A 17,827-nucleotide genomic window follows, 5' to 3' on the forward strand; every position below is an offset into this window, starting at 1 on the left:
TTGAAGCAGCAAAGCAGAGGATAAATATACAACTGGTTTTATTAGCACCACGCTCTAACCAACTGAGCTAACGCCGCTTGTACGGAGAAAATTTTTAGGATGCACAGAGCCTCGGCCAGTGCTGGGCAAACAACAAGTCCACCAACAGCATAGCCTGACAAGACTGGACCCTCTTGGTTGCTCCTTGTGAATTAAAAAGGTGGGGAATTAGCTCAAATGAGAGGCTTGCTTGCATCGAGAGGTAGTGGGATCGATGCCCACATTCTCCAAAAACACTTTTTTTGTGAGCAAGAACGTCCAGTTCACACTTCATGCAGCTTTGTCTAACAACACCTACTGTCATGTAACAATGACAAGCAACTTTCATGTAACACTGATGTCACAATGTCGATGAAAAGAATGACATGATACTTTCAGAGGAGCAGCGTAGCACACACAATTGATGCCCACAAACAAAGCTGTGGGAAGTTTCCTTGAAGCCAAAGCAGAGGATAAATATAGAACAACAACTAATGCCAAACCCGGGATCAAACAGGGACCTTTAGATCTCAGTCTAACGCTCTCCAACGAGCTATTCGGCAAGTCACTAAAATAATTATGTGGCACACTTGACCATACACATGCAAGTGACTCACATTTTGACACTCAAATGTACCTCATGGCCAGTACGGGGATCGAACCCACACCTTGCGCGTATTAGCACCACGCTCTAACCAATGAGCTAACCGGCCGTTTACGGAGAGAAATTTTTAGGATGCACAGAGCCTCGCCAGTGCTGGCGCAAACGAACAAGTCCACCAACAGCATAACCTGACAAGACTACCCTCTTGGTTGCTCCCTGTTGGAATAAAAAGTGGGGAATTAGCTCAAATGGTAGAGTGCTTGCTTGCATGCGAGAGTAGTGGGATCGATGCCCACATTCTCCAAAAAACATTTTTTTGTGGATCCAAGAACGTCCAGTTCACACTTCATGCAGCTTTGTCTAACAACAAACCTACTGTGATGTCACAATGTCGGATGTAAAAAGAATGACATGACTAACTTTCAGAGGAGCAGTAGGCACACACAATTGATGCCCACAAACAAAGCCGTGGGAAGTTTCCTTGAAGCCAAAGCAGAGGATAAATATAGAACAACAAATTATGCCAAAACCCAGGATTGAACCAGGGACCTTTAGATCTTCAGTGTAACGCTCTCCCAACTGAGCGATTTCAGCAAGTCACTAATATTAATTATGTAGCACTCTTGACCATACACATGCAAGTGACTCACGATTTTGACACTGAAAATGTACCTCATGGGCAGTACGGGGATCGAACCCACGACCTTGGCGTTATTAGCACCACGCACTAACCAACTGAGCTAACCGGCCGCTTGCTACGAGGCGAAATTTTTAGGATGCACAGAGCCTCGGCCAGTGCTGGCGCAAAAACTAACAAGTCCACCAACAGCATAGCCTGACAAGACTAGACCCTCTTGGTTGCTCCTTGTGGCAAATTTAACCAGCTGGTGAATTAGCTCAAATGGTAGAGTGCTTGCTTAGCATGCGAGAGGTAGTGGGATCGATGCCCACATTCTCCAAAAAACTATTGTTTTTGTGGATCCAAGAACGCTCCAGTTCACACTTCATGCAGCTTTGTCTAACGACAACCTACTGTCATGTAACAATGACAAGCAACTTTCATGTAACACTGATGTCACAATGTCAGATGAAAAAGAATGACATGACTTACTTTCAGAGGAGCAGCGTATGGTGTGACTCCAGGTCCCTTTTTGGACATGGTTAAGGTGCTCTTTCATGACTGGATCAAATTGTGCCATCAGTTCAACCTCTTTGAGAAAATGTCCAGTTGATGGAGAGTACAGTGTTTGTGTGTGTCCCCTTAGTGCCAGATTTCTAGTTGCCAGAGACTGCACAATAGCAGTCAGACGTGTCAACACCTCTCTCCATCTTATCCTCTCAGCCTCCATAAGTACCATCTCATGCTTATGAATTTTTTCCCCTTTTTTGATCCTCATTGCCAGTTTTCATGCAGTTTTGGTGTTCTGGACTGCTGTCGTGGGAAGTCAAAGAACTTGCATGTTTCCAGTCTGTCAGTCCTGAGTTTGCTAAATGTTTTTTCTTCTTAGAAAACAGTTTGCAGCAGAAGCAGAAGAGGCTGGTGTTTCTTTCAGAATACACCAACCAACTTCTAGGGATTTTTGCACCACTCACCAAGGTCTTCCTGAAATGCTGGTGGTGGAAACTTCTTCCATCACTCTCATTCCTTGGGAAAACAAAGTTAGGTGGTACCTCACTTGGTCCTCCGCAAACTTATTGTGTCCGAATTCTGTCAGTCAGAACTAAAGGAAGTCAGCAGGGTCTGTAGACAGTGGTTCATCCTCAGCAGCAGGATTTGGTGGGGATGCTGCTACAGACATTTCTAATGGAGAGCACATGGGCATTAGTTTACACGTTATTTACAGCATTTATAGTGGTCGAACATCCCACATACATACCCAGGAATAATAAAGTCATCATTGTTACCTACAATACGGAAACTTAAAACTTATGTTAAATGTATATTGAGGAACCATAATTAGTACAACTGGATAATTGATAGGTACAATAGTTAATTGAGGGGTTGTCCCAACTTGTTCAAATGTTTAAATCATTTTAATACTACTAATAATAATAGTTATAGCAGTGTTCCTAATCAGTCCAGTATGTAAGGAGGGGATTGGATTTACTACCAGCAATACCAAGAAAGGCCAGTAGGTGGCAATGGTACTGTATGGGTGCAGTTTTCGTAAATACAATGAACATGGTGTGACCTCATCAAAAAGACTCTCCATTGAGAACCATCACAAAGTTGGTCTCCGTATTGAAGTTACCTTTTATTTACCTTTTTCTGATACATTTATATAGTCATTAAATATGTGCCACTGGCCTGAGTCTACTACAATAGCTTTACAAGAACAAAAAGCTCAAAATAAGTACAGTTCTAAAAGTGAAATAACTACTTCAATGAATACCCAAATAAATCAACCAAAATATCCTTAAAAAAAACGTATTTATTGTTCAGTCAGTGTCTCAACTCTTCAAACAGCAGCTATGGACAAGTATGTCACACTAAGTATGCAATTTTAAATAAAATAACATAAAATAAATCATTAGTAAGTGTACTGTGATGTACTAAAAACTACTAAATGAAAGAACAAATATCACACTATACACCAGGGGTTCTCAAACAAACAGGTCCCTCGTGTAATTGTAAGGGGTCCGTGAAATAAAAAAGTGTAATGAACGTATTCAGCACAAGGATTCCAGTAACTTTACATATAATAGAGCGGAGGAGGTCCCTGAGGACCACTCAAAACCTTGCCCGCCTTGACTCAAAATATGCAGGGGTTCCAGTACCCAAAAAAGGTTGAGAACCGCTGCTATACACACTACTGAACAAAAGAACCGAACATATGTTTGCAGGTTTCAATGGATCCAACAAATTGCTGGCAGATATTTTCCCTCGAGACCATCCTGCCTGCCTTTATGTACATTACAGACAACTACGCCGTTAAGTTTATTTTGGCCCATGCTAGCCCGTAGCCAAGTCTTTAACCTACGGAGTGCACTGAAACTCCTCTCAGCCTCACATGAAGACACTGGCACCACAAACAAAATTCTGATTAGCACCTCAACTTGGTCAACCAACCTCTGCACCTCCACTGGGAGCCTCCTGAGGACCTTCCGCTGCCTCTCCACTGCTGCTACAAGGGAATTTGTTGTGAAATAGAGGAAACTGCACCAAAAGAGAATCTATGTTCAGCTCAGGGTACCTATCTAGAGACTCATCCAACTCCCCTGTGAGAAGCGCTCTTTCCAACTTTTGCAGGACGTTTAGACTGTCCTGGTCAAAACAGTCGCCAAACTGAACCTCCACACCATCCAACACTTAAAAGAATTCTGCCATATAGTGATCCACTGCTTTGCCAGAAAATCGTCTTGAGTGTGTCTCAATGGATTCAATCAATGTTTTTGCTTTCTCATAAAGTGCAAGGTAGCTTCGTCATTTCTGCTGTTTACGTCACGCGCTGGATAACTGGGCACTGATTGGATTTAGCTGGTGTGCTGTTACAGTTACAAAGTGGCAGTGGGTTTGGCAGTTTTGATGTGCTGTGAATTTTTCAATGGCTTTTCTCCAGATCCTAAATCCTGCACTAATGAAAGCAGCATCCGCTCTTTGGCAAAAAGATGGCTGGCTTGAAAACACAACACTCCTTTTATTAATGTAGCTAGGGGAAATCACGAAACCATCTCTCTTGAAACGTCAACACTGTTGGCAAGAGTTAGCGTTTCTATAAATTGTGGGTGTGGCTGATATGGTTTTGTGCCATCACTGAGGTAACTGGACAATGCTGTGCCACTGTCCCCTATACTGGTGCTGCTGGCAACCAGGTTGACACCTGGTCCTGCCGTGGCTGTGACACTGTCCTCTGAAGTCTCTCTCCCTGGCTCTTTCCCTTTCACCACCCTCACTGACTCACAGCCTGTCTCCTAAAAAAGAAATAAGGTGTTTTCTCCTAACTACCGGTACCCAAAACTACACAATTAATCACAACAGCAATACCATTGCCTTAAACAAATATTCGTTCAGTAACCAGTTTAAGTTGAGAGTGGGTGTATCCATGGCATTTTCCAATTATGTCCCTATTTTACAAGTCTAAAAAAGTGAACCTTTCATAATGTTGCCAAACAAAGACTCAACAAACTTACCTGAGACTCCCTGTCTCTAACAGTCTGTCCCTGCCCATCTGTCCCCAGCTCTGCTGTCTGTGTGCCATATGTTGCCTGCTCTACCTAATGACATCATTGTGAAACATTTCCATTAGCATTTCACTTCTTTCTTATTAACATTTTATCAACTAGTCTTTGAGATATTAGGCTACTAGGGTTCTTACTATGCATTTTGGTGTACTGAAAAAAAGACTCTGTCCGTCTTTTTTCAGCCATTTTTCTACCTGGCTGGCTGGCTACACACACACACAGTGTGCAGGTTATTTACAGTAGGAGATGGGCTTCTATCATCTATAATTTTAGATGGGCTTCGATCTAAAAGGTAGCTAGCTTGTCAGCTAGCAAATGTGACACGGATTGCAGTGACAAGGGTTGACAGCTGTATGAGTTCACAATTTACACAACGTATGCTGCAACCTTCTGTAATTTTAATGTAGTTTGTTTTATATTGTCTGGCTTCCAACAATAGTTGAATTTGCAGAGCTAGCGAGCACCAAATCCGTTTCTGTGGTGCTATAATCTTTGCTATCGTCAGTTTACTCCAAGATCGGCACACAGGTGCTTCAAAGTCCCCTAGCGACAATTTAGCTTTCGCAACGAAACCATTAAAGATATTTATAAGAGAGTGTAGTTCTGTTCAGTTTATCGCTAACCTTATCACAGGGACTTTGAAGCACTACAGCTGCATACTGATCTTGGAATAAACTGACGATAGCAAAGATGTAATCTTTGACGACGCCACATAAATGGAATATGTACTAACTAGCTTGCTAGCTAGTGTTTGCTTTAGTTTGCTCGCTAGCTCTGCAAATTCAACTATTGTGTGTGTGAACCCTGCCAACATAAAACAACATCGCTATGGTGCGATTGACTGGATTAATCTCACGTTAGTTACGTGCATTGAGTGCCTTTCAGACGGTAGACACGAACCCTCTGTTACCTTGCCATCTAAGGAACACTACATTGCATTGCTAGCTTCTCTCATTGACTCAAATAGCTGCAGACACTGGTTGATGCTACTGTAACGTTAGCAAAATAGCTAACATAGAGAGTGACCTGTAATTTAATGCAGCGAAAATGAAGACTTGTGACTGTTTATAAATGTGTCTTCTTGTATTGTGTTTGGACTACTTCCTGGAAGTCATGCACCAATGACAAACTCTCAGATTCCCACACCAGTGTTGCCAACTCCTCAGTAAGGAAAGTAACTATTGGCTGTCCTAAAAGTCAGTTTAGACTGAGACATGATGAGCTAGCCAGCTAGATGTTTAGCTTATGTCACAGAGAGGCACACACACAGTGGACAAGCTGAGTAAGTGCAGTGAATTATGTTTGTGCAGTGATTTATTTTAGACAAAAAAACATTTTACATTTACATCCCGCCCTGAATGTAAGCCAGGGCGGGATCAGCCAGCGGCGGCTTCCCGCATGCGCGATTAATTTGCAGTCTGGATGCGGAGGGGTGAACATCTCATGCTCTGACTGCAGCTGGGAGACTGCTGCGCGAGGACTGGGCCGCCTGTGAGTACTTTGGGACGGGGGTGGGGCCCAAGGCAGCACCCACTGCTCGTTGAGAAGAGTAAGAACGATGTGCTTTGACGTCAGTCTCCAATAACACCAGAAAAGTCACTAGATTTGTCGCTATTCGCTTTTTTGAAAATGTGTCGCTAGAGGGGTCTGAATACTCGCTAAATATAGCAACAAAGTCGACAGTACCTGCATCATGTGCCACTGCTGAGGGCTGGGAGGCTGTGGATCAAACCATTGTGAGGCAAAGGGCGGGGATTCGCAATCTTTTGAAACTTAAAAACGCGCTATTAAGTGTCTATAATCAGCACAAGTGCTTTCATTGCGTATTATTAATATTATTGAAATTACATAGTTATGTTTACAGTGATATATGGGGGGGGGCAAATCATATTTTTCCCAGGATGGCAGGGTCATGTCCCCCCTGGGATTTCTGCCTATGCATACAACCTCCTTGCTTGACTAATTCTAGGCAAAAGACACCCCAAAATACTCAATATATCACACGATACAAAATATCAGCATAATATAGACGTCTTTTAAGTTACAGCATTGGAAATTCCCCTTACTGAGCTTAGGACCTAGTCAATACAATCACAGAAAACCTTTGTCACCTCAATGAAAGTTAACCAAATCAATAATGTGCTAGTTAGGTTGTAATCGTTTTGCTGCAGGCTACAAACATTATCATGATGAAACTGTGTGAAATTATATCCAATGTTATGTAAAGTAGTTGGACAGAAAACGTAATATTGTCGCCCTATGTGTAATAGCATAGCAAGCAACATAGGCTAACAAACATAAGTGTTATATTAGCCTTTTCCATTACATGCATAATATTATACTCATAAAGATATGACATAGCTGCATACCTTTATCTTTTGCGCGTTTCTCCTCTTTCCTTTTTCCTAAACTGGGCACCTGATGGCTTAGACCTTTTCTTATCCATTTGTGTTGATTTGGCACTAGAGCATCAATACATTACCCATCCCCCAACACTGTCAACCAAGAGTCAAGACTAAACAAATTCACCTTGGTGGTGTGCAGACTGGTTTTATATTATTCTTTACGATTTCACACAAACCAGAAAAAAATGCAATATGTCTTTGAAACTATATATTCACAGTATTATGACTGAATTGTGGCTTATTTTGGTAGCATTTCGTAGTGTGACATATTTTACTAACTGTATTAGTACTGTACGAAGTTAGAGGTGTGCTATTTGATAGATTTCCCCGCTCCCCGTACCTCAAGCTTCCTGTGTGGAGACCTGAGGTCAACCTACCCCCGCCCCCCTCCCCATCTCTTCTGAGTGGGGAGGGGACCTTACCAGGCAGTAGGCTGCCTAGCTCACAAACTAGAACCAGGGCGCCCACTCCGACAAGGTTAATTGACCCACAGTCCCACATGGTGACTTATCATTGACGTGACGTGCAAATGAGCGACAGAAAACCGATCGCGCAAATGTCACCATTCCAAATTTTGGTGTGGGTGCCCCGTGCCGCCCCCGGCATGGTTCTGCCCTGTGCGGGTGCCCATGTCGCCCATACCTAAATCCACCACTGAGGGCCGGCATTATGCTAACCTACATCCTGGCTTGACTCGAGTGAAGTGCATGTGATGTTTGAAGGTATAAAGATGAGACCCATTCATACGCTAGTTCCGTGGCTTTCTTTCAAAATAGGTAATTTACACTATAATCCCGTTTTTGACCAAGTTAACCTGCTCATGTGTGCATAGGTTTATTTGCAGAACATATTGTAGCCTAATGTTGAAAGGCTGCCGGTGTTTTTGTGTATGGCATAGATAAGAAATATCAGAACGCTTGTTATTAATATTTTATTCCCTCGCCGGGCGGTAGGCATACACAGCTGTGGCATGGATTACTTTTCTAATCAAACCCATCTCAGGATGTACAGGGTAATTATGTAGGCCTAAAGGATATATCCACATTTCATTTCAAACAAACACATTTGGCTATTATAAATGAGTTACACCTGAGTTAGACATATTTTGGTAGGTTATGTCTAACGCTAGTGTACTAAAATCACCACAAAAATATTGTAATCTAAAAAATGTGCTCAACAGAAACAAACAGCTCTGAAAACCTATAAATATTTTTGTTCCAATTCGAACGTTGTCATAGCGGGAATACTAACCTCGTCTAGACCTACAATACAAATCCCAATTGTTGGAAATTACATGGGAATACAGATGGGAGGATTTTCAGTAGCCTCTTCAAAATGTATTTTGAAGCTTGCTAGTCAGGCTATAGCCTACCTTCAGCCTAAATCAATGATCAAAAGAGTTATAGGCTAGATTGGAATGTTGCCTACTAAAATAGACCTACAGAATATTACTATTCCCTGCTCTGCCTTGTATGCGATGACAAAAATATATCTGATCAATGGAAATAAGAAACCTCATGTTCTCCCTCTGTAGGGATTTCATGAAAATGCTAAACTGTAGACCAATTATTTTAGTTAGACCTACAACCGAAAATCCATGTTAACGTTCAGTGCCAGACAAACACTTCTGCTGGCTTTGGCGGCAATAAAGTTTCATTTTTTATCTTTCGGTTGGTTGCATTTTAGTCGGACAGCGATGAACCTAATTTGTATAGCTCGGAGAGGTTTTGGGTCAGATCTGGTCCACCTCAGATCCGAATCATATTTATTTTTATGACCGGATTGTGTCAGGGTCGGGTAGGAATTTAACAGATTCAATTCGGGTTGGATCTCAATTTTGGGAAGTGAGAAGACCTCTAGATCAGGGTGTCAGGAGAGAGTAAATAAAATGGCATCAAGAAAAAAACACTGCAGATACTGTATCACCTCAGTCAGTACTAGAGCAGAAAACACCTTTTAAGTAGCCTAGACATCAAGAAAAGAAAATGAGGCAGAGTTTTATAAACTGCTTTAATATAAATAATGAGAAATACTGTTGGAAAAATGTATAATACTGCAGGTCAACTTCACTACATAGACAATTTATTTATTTACAACTGAGAACAAAATTGCACACAATGCATAGGACACTGGGTTAAAAGATAACTTATGAAAAATACAATTGTTACAGATATTAAAATCTTTCCCCAATAATACAGTTTATCAAATGCATGCCAAATGAGTGAAGGGACAGTGGAATGAAGAGGAGTCTGACTGGGGTAGTTAAAACATGTAAACACTTGTGTAAACAGTACCCTGATCTGCGCTGGTCTATAGTGAGTCCATATAAATATCACATGTAAGGCACACAAAGACTTTAAGCACTCAAGAGTTTCAGTTTGGCATATCATTATGTTTCACTGGAATATAATCATTGGTTAAACTCTCCCTAAGAAGGAAAATGAATATACCTAACGAGTGTAAATTTACAGAAATCCCCTCCAATTAGTAAATAAACTACAACCCAATGAATCCTTTTTTACTAATAAATGGTAGTGAAACAGTCAGTAAAGTGTAAAGCAAGTAAAAAGGGAAATCATTGGCAAAACAGCAAGGCTACTGGTGACCTATAGTGGCAGGGGTTAATAGAGGGATATATAAAGCAAAATGCCACTAAAAGGAAGTATAAAATAACAAACATTCAGATTTTTGTCACTGAACATCAAAGCAGTGTTTCCCCTACGTGCGTTTAGCAGTGGCACAATATTATTGTATATTGTTTAAAAAAAAATAGTTTTCTGGATGGTAAAACGTTTTTAATATAAACTTAAACCACCAAAACCAGAATAACAACAGCTATAAGCAATATTTTTTTTTCAATAAGATCTTTGAGAACTAACACTCAAAATAAACTTGACAGTCAGGGAGAATGTAAAATTCCATGTCATGGGTCACCCATTGATTTTGTTACAATGTTTGAGTCACACAGATTGCATAAAATGGCATAAGCCATAGCAAAATGTGTAGAATTGCAGGAAATTAACTTTAAAACAGCAACATTATCTGATGCCAAGAGGGCCTCTAAAACCACGCCATTGGCCTCACCCCCGAATAACTTTGCCACCGCTGCTGTGAAAGAAATCATAGGAGAAACACTGACGCAAACCGAACAGGAACAACACGTGAGCCTCATAACTTACATCTGAAGACTGATGTCTTATGGGCTGTTGACAGTACGGTCAGTTTTAAAATGCATTTTTTTGTTCCTTTCTTTATAAAGTAAGAAATTTGAAGTTAGCAGGCCCTGTGAAAATACTTTCTATTTGGCGCCAGAATCTAGCCAACGAGGGCAGAAGAGGACTAGATGCCAGTGGTTGTTTTGATCCAAGTCACGCTGATCTTCACATGAACCCAGAGCTGAGACAGAGAGAGATGTGGGACAAGATGGAAAGTGGGGGACAATAAGAGAAGAGAGCTGGACAATCATGTGTTAGGAACTGCCCTCAGTCACAGCAGACTGATATCAAACATCTATAGAAAAAATCTAAGCTGCTCAAATGGAGACATTAAAAAGAGATAACATTTATGGCCTAGAGGTCAGAGGTACTGTAACTCACTTCTTGCGGTCCTTGTCCTTCTTCCCGTTAGCATTAAGGTTCTGAGCCTGCAGTAGCTGGGCTGCAGCTCGTCTCTTACTGAAGGAACTTTGTTCCTCCTCTAGAACTCGTCTCTTCTCCTCCAACGCACCCCTCTCCTCCGCATGCAACCGCTTCAGCTGCTCAAACCTTCCCTGCAGCTACACACAGCAGCAAAAAGGTTAGAGACTTACAATGGATACCTTCACATAAAATACATGTTCTGCTAAGTATCGTAATATATCTGTATTTGTGAATATGGTGTGTTACTGTAGGTGTGTGTGCATGTGACATGTACCCCTCTCTCAGCATCTTTGAGTTCAGCCTCCTTCTCTTTGACTCTCTGGACAAACAGCTGTCTCATCTCCTCCTCTCGCCGCTGAAGTTCCCCCAGAAACTCTGTACGCTTTGCTTCATATGTCTGCTGCAGGCTGTGCACACATTTCAAAGGTCATACACACTTCAATTTCACTAGTGCCAGAGTCAATGTGTGTGTATCGTACCCGACAGGTTTGCTTTCAGTGTGTGTGTGTACCTGACAGGTTTGCTCTCAGGGTCTGTGTCTCTGAAGCCTATCTCCTCTAGCTTGCAGCGGCGGTACAGTTCATAGTGACGTGTGTGAGTCTGCTCTCTCAGGTCCTCCATGTTCACACAGATCAGCATTTCACGCAGTTTCACAAAGTCACAGTGAATCTCGTTCTCCACTGAAACACAATCAGCACAACAGTGGATTTGTCCAATCTTCTTCTCCTGCCCCACAGAGGGACCCAAACACACACACTCTCGCTCTTACCTTGCACTACGCCCCAGGGGTACTGGCGAGCCTTCACCATTTTGTTCCCAACCATCATCTCCTCTGTACTACCCACTACAGCAAACGGCAGGTGGCCCTGCACACACAGACACACACACTTCCAGTTGAGGAAAGAACTGTCCCAAATCAGGATAGGGTATGCAAGCATTGTTTTAATTCAAATCTATTTTTGACTCGCTGAGCTATCCACGTGTGACATGGATGTGCAGTTTGAAGTCTGGTTTGAATTAGCGGCAGGCGTTTGATCAATACCCACCTTTGTGACATGGATGAAGCCTTAGTTAGAATGTGAAGCCAACTGAAGCTAGCTAGTTTTAGACGATCCTGCATATCTCTAGCTGGCTTGGTGACATAGGCCTGAGATGTAGACTGCACATTACAGACACTAAGATACTTATGTGAATACCATCTTTGAGACGCTCTGTCAACAACTACATAAACATGTGCAGCAGCAGATGCGTGTGCATGTACTTACATTCATGGTAGTGTTAACCTTGGCTACAGTCTCATCGTCCAGAGGGAACTGGTAGATCTGAACTCCGTTACTGACCAGCTCACTCATGATCTTGAGCTTAAACTTGTGCAGCTCACTCTTAGAGATGGTGTCCGCCTTGGCTATCACTGGGATGATGTTCACCTGGAACAAACACACAGACACAATGTGGTATTCCTGTGCAAATAAGGATGGTGAGAATAACACAATATTTATTTTAGTACTGAAAGAAACCATTTTGAAGGCGCACATTCTACATGACATTAGCATGCTAGCTTGTCTACAAGGCCCATGCAACTCATAGTACTTTGCAAGCTGCAGACTCATGATTCGTAGTGTTATTGACAGAATCCCACCCAAAAGCCACCCAGCCTACACTAGCTTCTGGCCTACACCCACCACAGCTAAGTATATACTCTCTGCGCCTGGTACAAACACACTGTTCTCTGTCCCGCTCTGCATCAGTCCTCTACTTTTACTGTTCTCGCTCTCTCCCATCTTTTCAGAGTCACTACATCTCTGTCCATACAGGACAAAGAAAGCTAGACAGCATTCCACAGAAAACAACCCCATTCAGATGGTAATCACTGGGGTGGGCACACACGCACACAGCTGAGCTCATTCCAGCTACTGTGAGTGACTAGACAGCGAGCAGAGGAACTATAGACCACTCCAGAGTGGACACATCTAGGGTAACACTAACTACGACAGTCAGGCAAGGATAAATTCTGAAACCGCGCTATAGCGTGCTTGACTTCCAATTGAGCAGTCACCTGCAGCGATTACCTTGAATGGGATCTCCACAAACTCAGTAACATTGCCTTTAAAAGATGCATTGTGGTCCCATGTGGCTCAGTTGGTAGAGCATGGCACTTGAGGACAAGTACAAAAATGTATGCACTCACTATTGTGAGTCGCTCTGGATAAGAGGGTCTGCTAAATAAAAATAAATAAAATCATAGAAAAGTAAACGTACAAACATGAACAGATTGAATCCTGGCCTCAGTCATGTGCATTCACATAAATCTTGTGAATGCACAACTACACACAAGCACTCAGATTCGAGATGCTAAAAAATACCCTGACATCTGGAGCTTAATATCTCCTTCCTACAGTTGGTTCAGTGTTTGACTGCCACAAGGATCTGAGAGCTGTGACCTCAGTACAGTGATATGAGCAGGGTCAGTGACTATACTGGGTCAGTGACCAGAAGCCATTGACAGACACCTTGCTGTCTAGTTTCTTCATAGTGAGTAGGTCCAGGGACTTGAGGGAGTGTCCGGAGGGCGATATGAAGTAGAGACAGGCATGGAGCCGGGAGTCGTGGTAGTTATGGAGGCTTCTCTTGATCTTCAGCTCCTCCTGGAGATACGTCTCATACTGACGGTCTATATAGTCCACCACCGGCTGGTAACTAGTAGGGAGAAACATAAGGTTAGTATACACACACTTGCCCAGTTTGTTCAGCTAGTCTTAAAAGCTGACAGTGATGTGACACACACCCCTCTCCCTACCTGTCCTGTTTGTTCATCTGGTCTCCAAAGCCAACAGTGTTGACTACTGTGAGTCTGAGTTTGACATTACTCTCCTGCAGGTCGTATGTCTGGGCTCGCAGCTTCACCTGTGGCTCGAAGTGGGACGACTCACAGTTCTCAAAGTTAGTGTTGAACAGTGTGTCCATCAGGGTCGACTTACCAATACCAGTCTCACCTGGTGGGACACACACAGAGAGAGACGGAGTGTGAGAGGCAGCAAGGGGATAGGCCTGGTTGGAGAGAGACGGTTGTGGTCTTACCTATACAGAGGATGTTGAAACAGAAGCCTTGGCAGGTGGACTTGTTGACCAGCTGGTCTGGAAGGCTGTCAAACCCAACATGGCCAGACAGAGAGAGGGGATGTGCTCCCTTATCGTGTCAGGAACACAACATAACACATCAACAGACTCTCCCCCAGAGTACTGTCTGTTCAAACACTTAATATAAGCCTCTGAACCTCTTGTTTATTGCTCTAGTGTAGTGAACAAGAAATGCCATTTGAAACGTAACAAAATATAATCATTTGAAAACAGCTGACGTTAAATCATGGCATTATTTTGAGTCAAATTTGATCTCAAGACACAGCTCGCAAAACATCGATATCTAAAGTTCACTACTATCTAACGACAACTTAACGAAGTTAAACTTTCACAGCCAGTGCCGGCTATGAAAATAGCGGAGGAGGCTACAACTTTACTAAGATTTGCTAACACGACTGGCTAGCTAGCTAGCCAACTTAACAACTTTCTTAGGCACAGCTGGTTACTTTTACAAGCAAGCTAGTTAGAATTAGCAAGGGACACTCCCTGGCATGTCTCACTCTACTCAAACGTCCTAAACTTGTTCGTTATGTTCTGTAAAGTTTCTATTCAGATAGCTAACTCTAAATACTAGGGAATACATACAAAAAAACTACTTTATGACGTACCAGCTGCCGAGCAACATCAGAGGAAGACATTGTTTGGATATATATTTTTACAAAGAAATGTCAAAACAAAGTAGATGTCATAAACGGAGGAGACGCTTAAAAAAAATACTTATAGCTAGCTTCTTCTTCAGTGGGGTTTATAGGCGGTTGGCATCCAACGTTATGCTGCATTAACGCCACCTACTGTACTGGGGTGTGCGCCAGAGACAGGGAGGAAATTCGACCTGCCCACCCCGTTTTTATGAAAAAATATATAACATTTTTGATTCTAATGATGACTCAGTATGCTATCAGTATATACTCAGTATCCCCTTCTCCCTCATAATGGATCTCACTCCCTCTCTCGGCTCTCATACTGCCGGTCCCAGTGGAAAAAGTTATGCTCCCTTTACTTTCAATGCATTTTTCCACAAAAGGTGGATAAACTGTTGTGCTAAATAAAAAATGTGGGTAAACTGCGATTACTTGCTTACCCTACACCACTGATCCGCTCAGTGTTTGAGATCAATTGACACAGATTGAATGGCACTTTGAGATTTATTTTAAACTGCAAAATCCTTACGCACCACTGCACTTTGTATACCAGGGTTGGCTGGCCTTCTCTAGTCACTCATAGGCTCAGTCACTGGTATACTTTTATTTATAAAGCCATTTTGGGTTTACTACCTTTTTATTTGGGCATTTTTATTGTTCAGAAATGTGGTGGGTACTCTCTTCGTTCGCTGGACTTTATCCTGCTAACTGTTCCAAATGTCCGAACTGAATTTGGTAAAAGGGCTTTTATGTACTCTGCGCCATCGTCTTGGAACGCCTTACAAAATACTTTTAAACTGGAAGAACTTGTCCCGATTGGTATTTTTAAATCACTGATGAATGATCTTGAGACTGTTTCCCTGACCTGTCAATGTTTTTCATTTGCTGTTTTTGATTTTTGTTATACTCTTGTGAATTCTATGGTTTTTACTAGATTATTTGTAGTTTTTCATGTTGTTTGTCTGTCATTTTTGTTATGACTTGGTGCTGCCTATCTTGGCCAGGATGCTCTTGAAAAATAGATTTTAAATCTCAATGAGCCCTTCCTGGTTAAATAAAGGTTAAATAAATCAAATAAACTGATCAGTACATGTTCCGGTCACTGTTCCCTGGCAGTAATCACACCTTCCTGTTGGATGCTTTCCTATCATTTTTTATGTTTTATTCAGCCGGCTGTGTCCCACCCTTAGCCTTGTAAAGATGGTCTCCTCTCTTCTCTCTTCCTGCCGTCCTCCCCTCCCACTCTTTCCTCTGTGCTTGTAATAGATGCCTGCCCTTTGTGTCTCTGTTCCACCTCTCCTGCCATCTCTACACTACTACTCCCATATCAGTCCCGTAAGAGCTGCCTTGCTCATTGGCAATTCCACATCCATTATCCTGAGGGCCTTCTTAGCAATCCCATTTACTTCCTCATTCCTTTCCACTAGAAATGCGCATACCCCACCCATCTGAGAATCTGTAGCTGCGTCCCAATAGAGCCCCATAGTAGAGGTGTTATAATACCTATAAAACCGTGCAGTCAAACAGGGAAATGGTTACAATTGTTTTTCCATCATTCATTATTCCCATAGGGGATTTTAGAAACACTTAAAATAAGGGTTGTGTTTCGTATAGGCTTACCCTGGCGTGACGTTTAATAACCATGTAAATCTCTCTCGGACAATATATTCGGCTCTATTTACTCTCAGATTCGAAAATGCTAATTAGCATCAGTAGACGTCACGCAAAACTACAAATCCCTGCAAGCTCCTGCACCTCATCTCTAGCTGATACCTTTCCAAACAGGTATTGTATCAATTTAAAACTTGCACAATACAGTTCACAGAATTGTCAATTTAAAGAAATGTAGCCTGCAGTACTCCTCAATGCCATTGGATGAATCCCAGAACATATTCCAGTCTGTGCTAGCAAAACAGTCCTGTAGCGTAGCATCGGCACCTGACCTAACCACTTCCATATTGAGCGAGTCACTGGTACTTCCTACTTTAGTTTTTGCTTGTAAGCAGGAATCAGGAGGATTTAATTATGGTCAGGTTTGCCAAATAGAGGGCTCTGGTTGCACATGACATGCTGGTAGAAATGAGGTAAAAAATATAAGTTTGCCTGCATTAAATCAAATCAAAGTTTATTTGTCATGTGCGCTGAATACAACAGGTGTAGACCTTACAGTGAAATGCTTACTTACAGGCTCTAACCAATAGTGCAAGGTGAACAATAGGTAAGTAAAGAAATAAAACAACAGTAAAAAAACAGGCTATATACAGTAGCGAGGCTATAAAAGTAGCGAATGTCTTTCCGTCTTAATTTGCTTGAGCCAATCAGTTGTGTTGTGACAAGATAGGGGTGGTATACAGAAGACAGCCCTATATGGCAAAAGACCAAGTCCATATTATTACAAGAACAGCTCAAATAAGTAAAGAGAAACGACTGTCAATCATTACATTAAGACATGAAGGTCAGTCAATTCAGAAAATGTCAAGAACTTTGAAAGTTTATTCAAGTGGACACCAATAATAAGAAGAGACTTGCTTGGGCCAAGAAACACCGGTGGAAATCTGTCCTTTCGTCTGTCCAAATTAGAGATTTTTGGTTCCAACCACCGTGTCTTGGTGTTACATAGAGTATGTGAATGGATGATCTATGCATGTGTGGTTCCCACCGTGAAAGGCACACTTAACCAGCATGGCTACCACAGCATTCTGCAGCGATACACCATCCCATCTGGTGTGCGCTTAGTGGGAATAACATTTGTCCTTCAACAGAACAATAACCTAACATACCTCCAGACTGTGTAAACGCTATTTGACTAAGAAGGAGAGTTATGGAGTGCTGCATCAGATGACCTGGCCTCCACAATCACCCGACCTCAACCCAATTGAGATGGTTTGGGATGAGCTGGATGGCAGAGTGAAGGAAAAGCAGGCAACAAGTGCTCAGTATATGTGGGAACTCCTTCAAGACTGTTGGGAAAGCTTTCCTCATGAAGCTGGTTGCTTTATTTAACTAGGCAAGTCAGTTAAGAACAAATTCTTATTTACAATGACGGCCTACATCAAGGCAAAAGGTGGCTACTTTGAAGAATCTCAAATATAAAATATATTTTGATTTGTTTAGCCCTTTTTTGGTTACTACATGATTCCATATGTGTTATTTCATACAGTTGAAGTCGGAAGTTTACATACATTTAGGTTGAAGTCATTA

At 42.1% G+C, this 17,827-nt stretch overlaps 1 protein-coding gene and 2 non-coding genes across 3 annotated transcripts; all 3 read right to left on the reverse strand.

Moving 5' to 3' along the window:
- Positions 1 to 1,143: 1,143 nt before the first annotated feature.
- Positions 1,144 to 1,216, reverse strand: trnaf-gaa (transfer RNA phenylalanine (anticodon GAA)). The gene has a single exon. It is a non-coding gene; the product is annotated as a tRNA-Phe (tRNA).
- An 82-nt stretch (positions 1,217 to 1,298) lies between these two features.
- trnai-aau (transfer RNA isoleucine (anticodon AAU)) lies at positions 1,299 to 1,372 on the reverse strand. Its single transcript has one exon. It is a non-coding gene; the product is annotated as a tRNA-Ile (tRNA).
- Positions 1,373 to 9,794: 8,422 nt separating this feature from the next.
- On the reverse strand, positions 9,795 to 14,722 carry LOC111955819 (septin-10). The gene is made up of 10 exons (XM_023976138.2): positions 14,594 to 14,722; positions 13,926 to 14,034; positions 13,645 to 13,840; positions 13,358 to 13,544; positions 12,113 to 12,274; positions 11,617 to 11,713; positions 11,359 to 11,527; positions 11,122 to 11,254; positions 10,806 to 10,984; positions 9,795 to 10,605 (listed from the first exon to the last, which is right to left on the reverse strand). Exons 1-10 carry the CDS (start codon positions 14,621 to 14,623, stop codon positions 10,590 to 10,592), a joined length of 1,278 nt encoding a protein of 425 aa, XP_023831906.1. The 5' UTR covers positions 14,624 to 14,722; the 3' UTR covers positions 9,795 to 10,589.
- Positions 14,723 to 17,827: the final 3,105 nt, after the last annotated feature.

The sequence above is a fragment of the Salvelinus sp. IW2-2015 genome, linkage group LG31 (genome assembly GCF_002910315.2).
Source record: "Salvelinus sp. IW2-2015 linkage group LG31, ASM291031v2, whole genome shotgun sequence".
In the NCBI taxonomy this organism is placed as follows: Eukaryota; Metazoa; Chordata; class Actinopteri; order Salmoniformes; family Salmonidae; genus Salvelinus; species Salvelinus sp. IW2-2015.

What these genes read in the sequence shown, in the direction of transcription:
- LOC111955819 (XM_023976138.2), bottom strand. Translation starts at nt 14,623, where the DNA reads ATGTCTTCCTCTGATGTTGCTCGGCAGCTG. An exon ending in CTGATGTTGCTCGGCAGCTG is followed by an intron (nt 14,035 to 14,593) that starts GTACGTCATAAA and finishes TGACACGATAAG; the next exon opens with GGAGCACATCCCCTCTCTCT. An exon ending in CCTGAGAGCAAACCTGTCAG is followed by an intron (nt 11,255 to 11,358) that starts GTACACACACAC and finishes ATGTGTGCACAG; the next exon opens with CCTGCAGCAGACATATGAAG.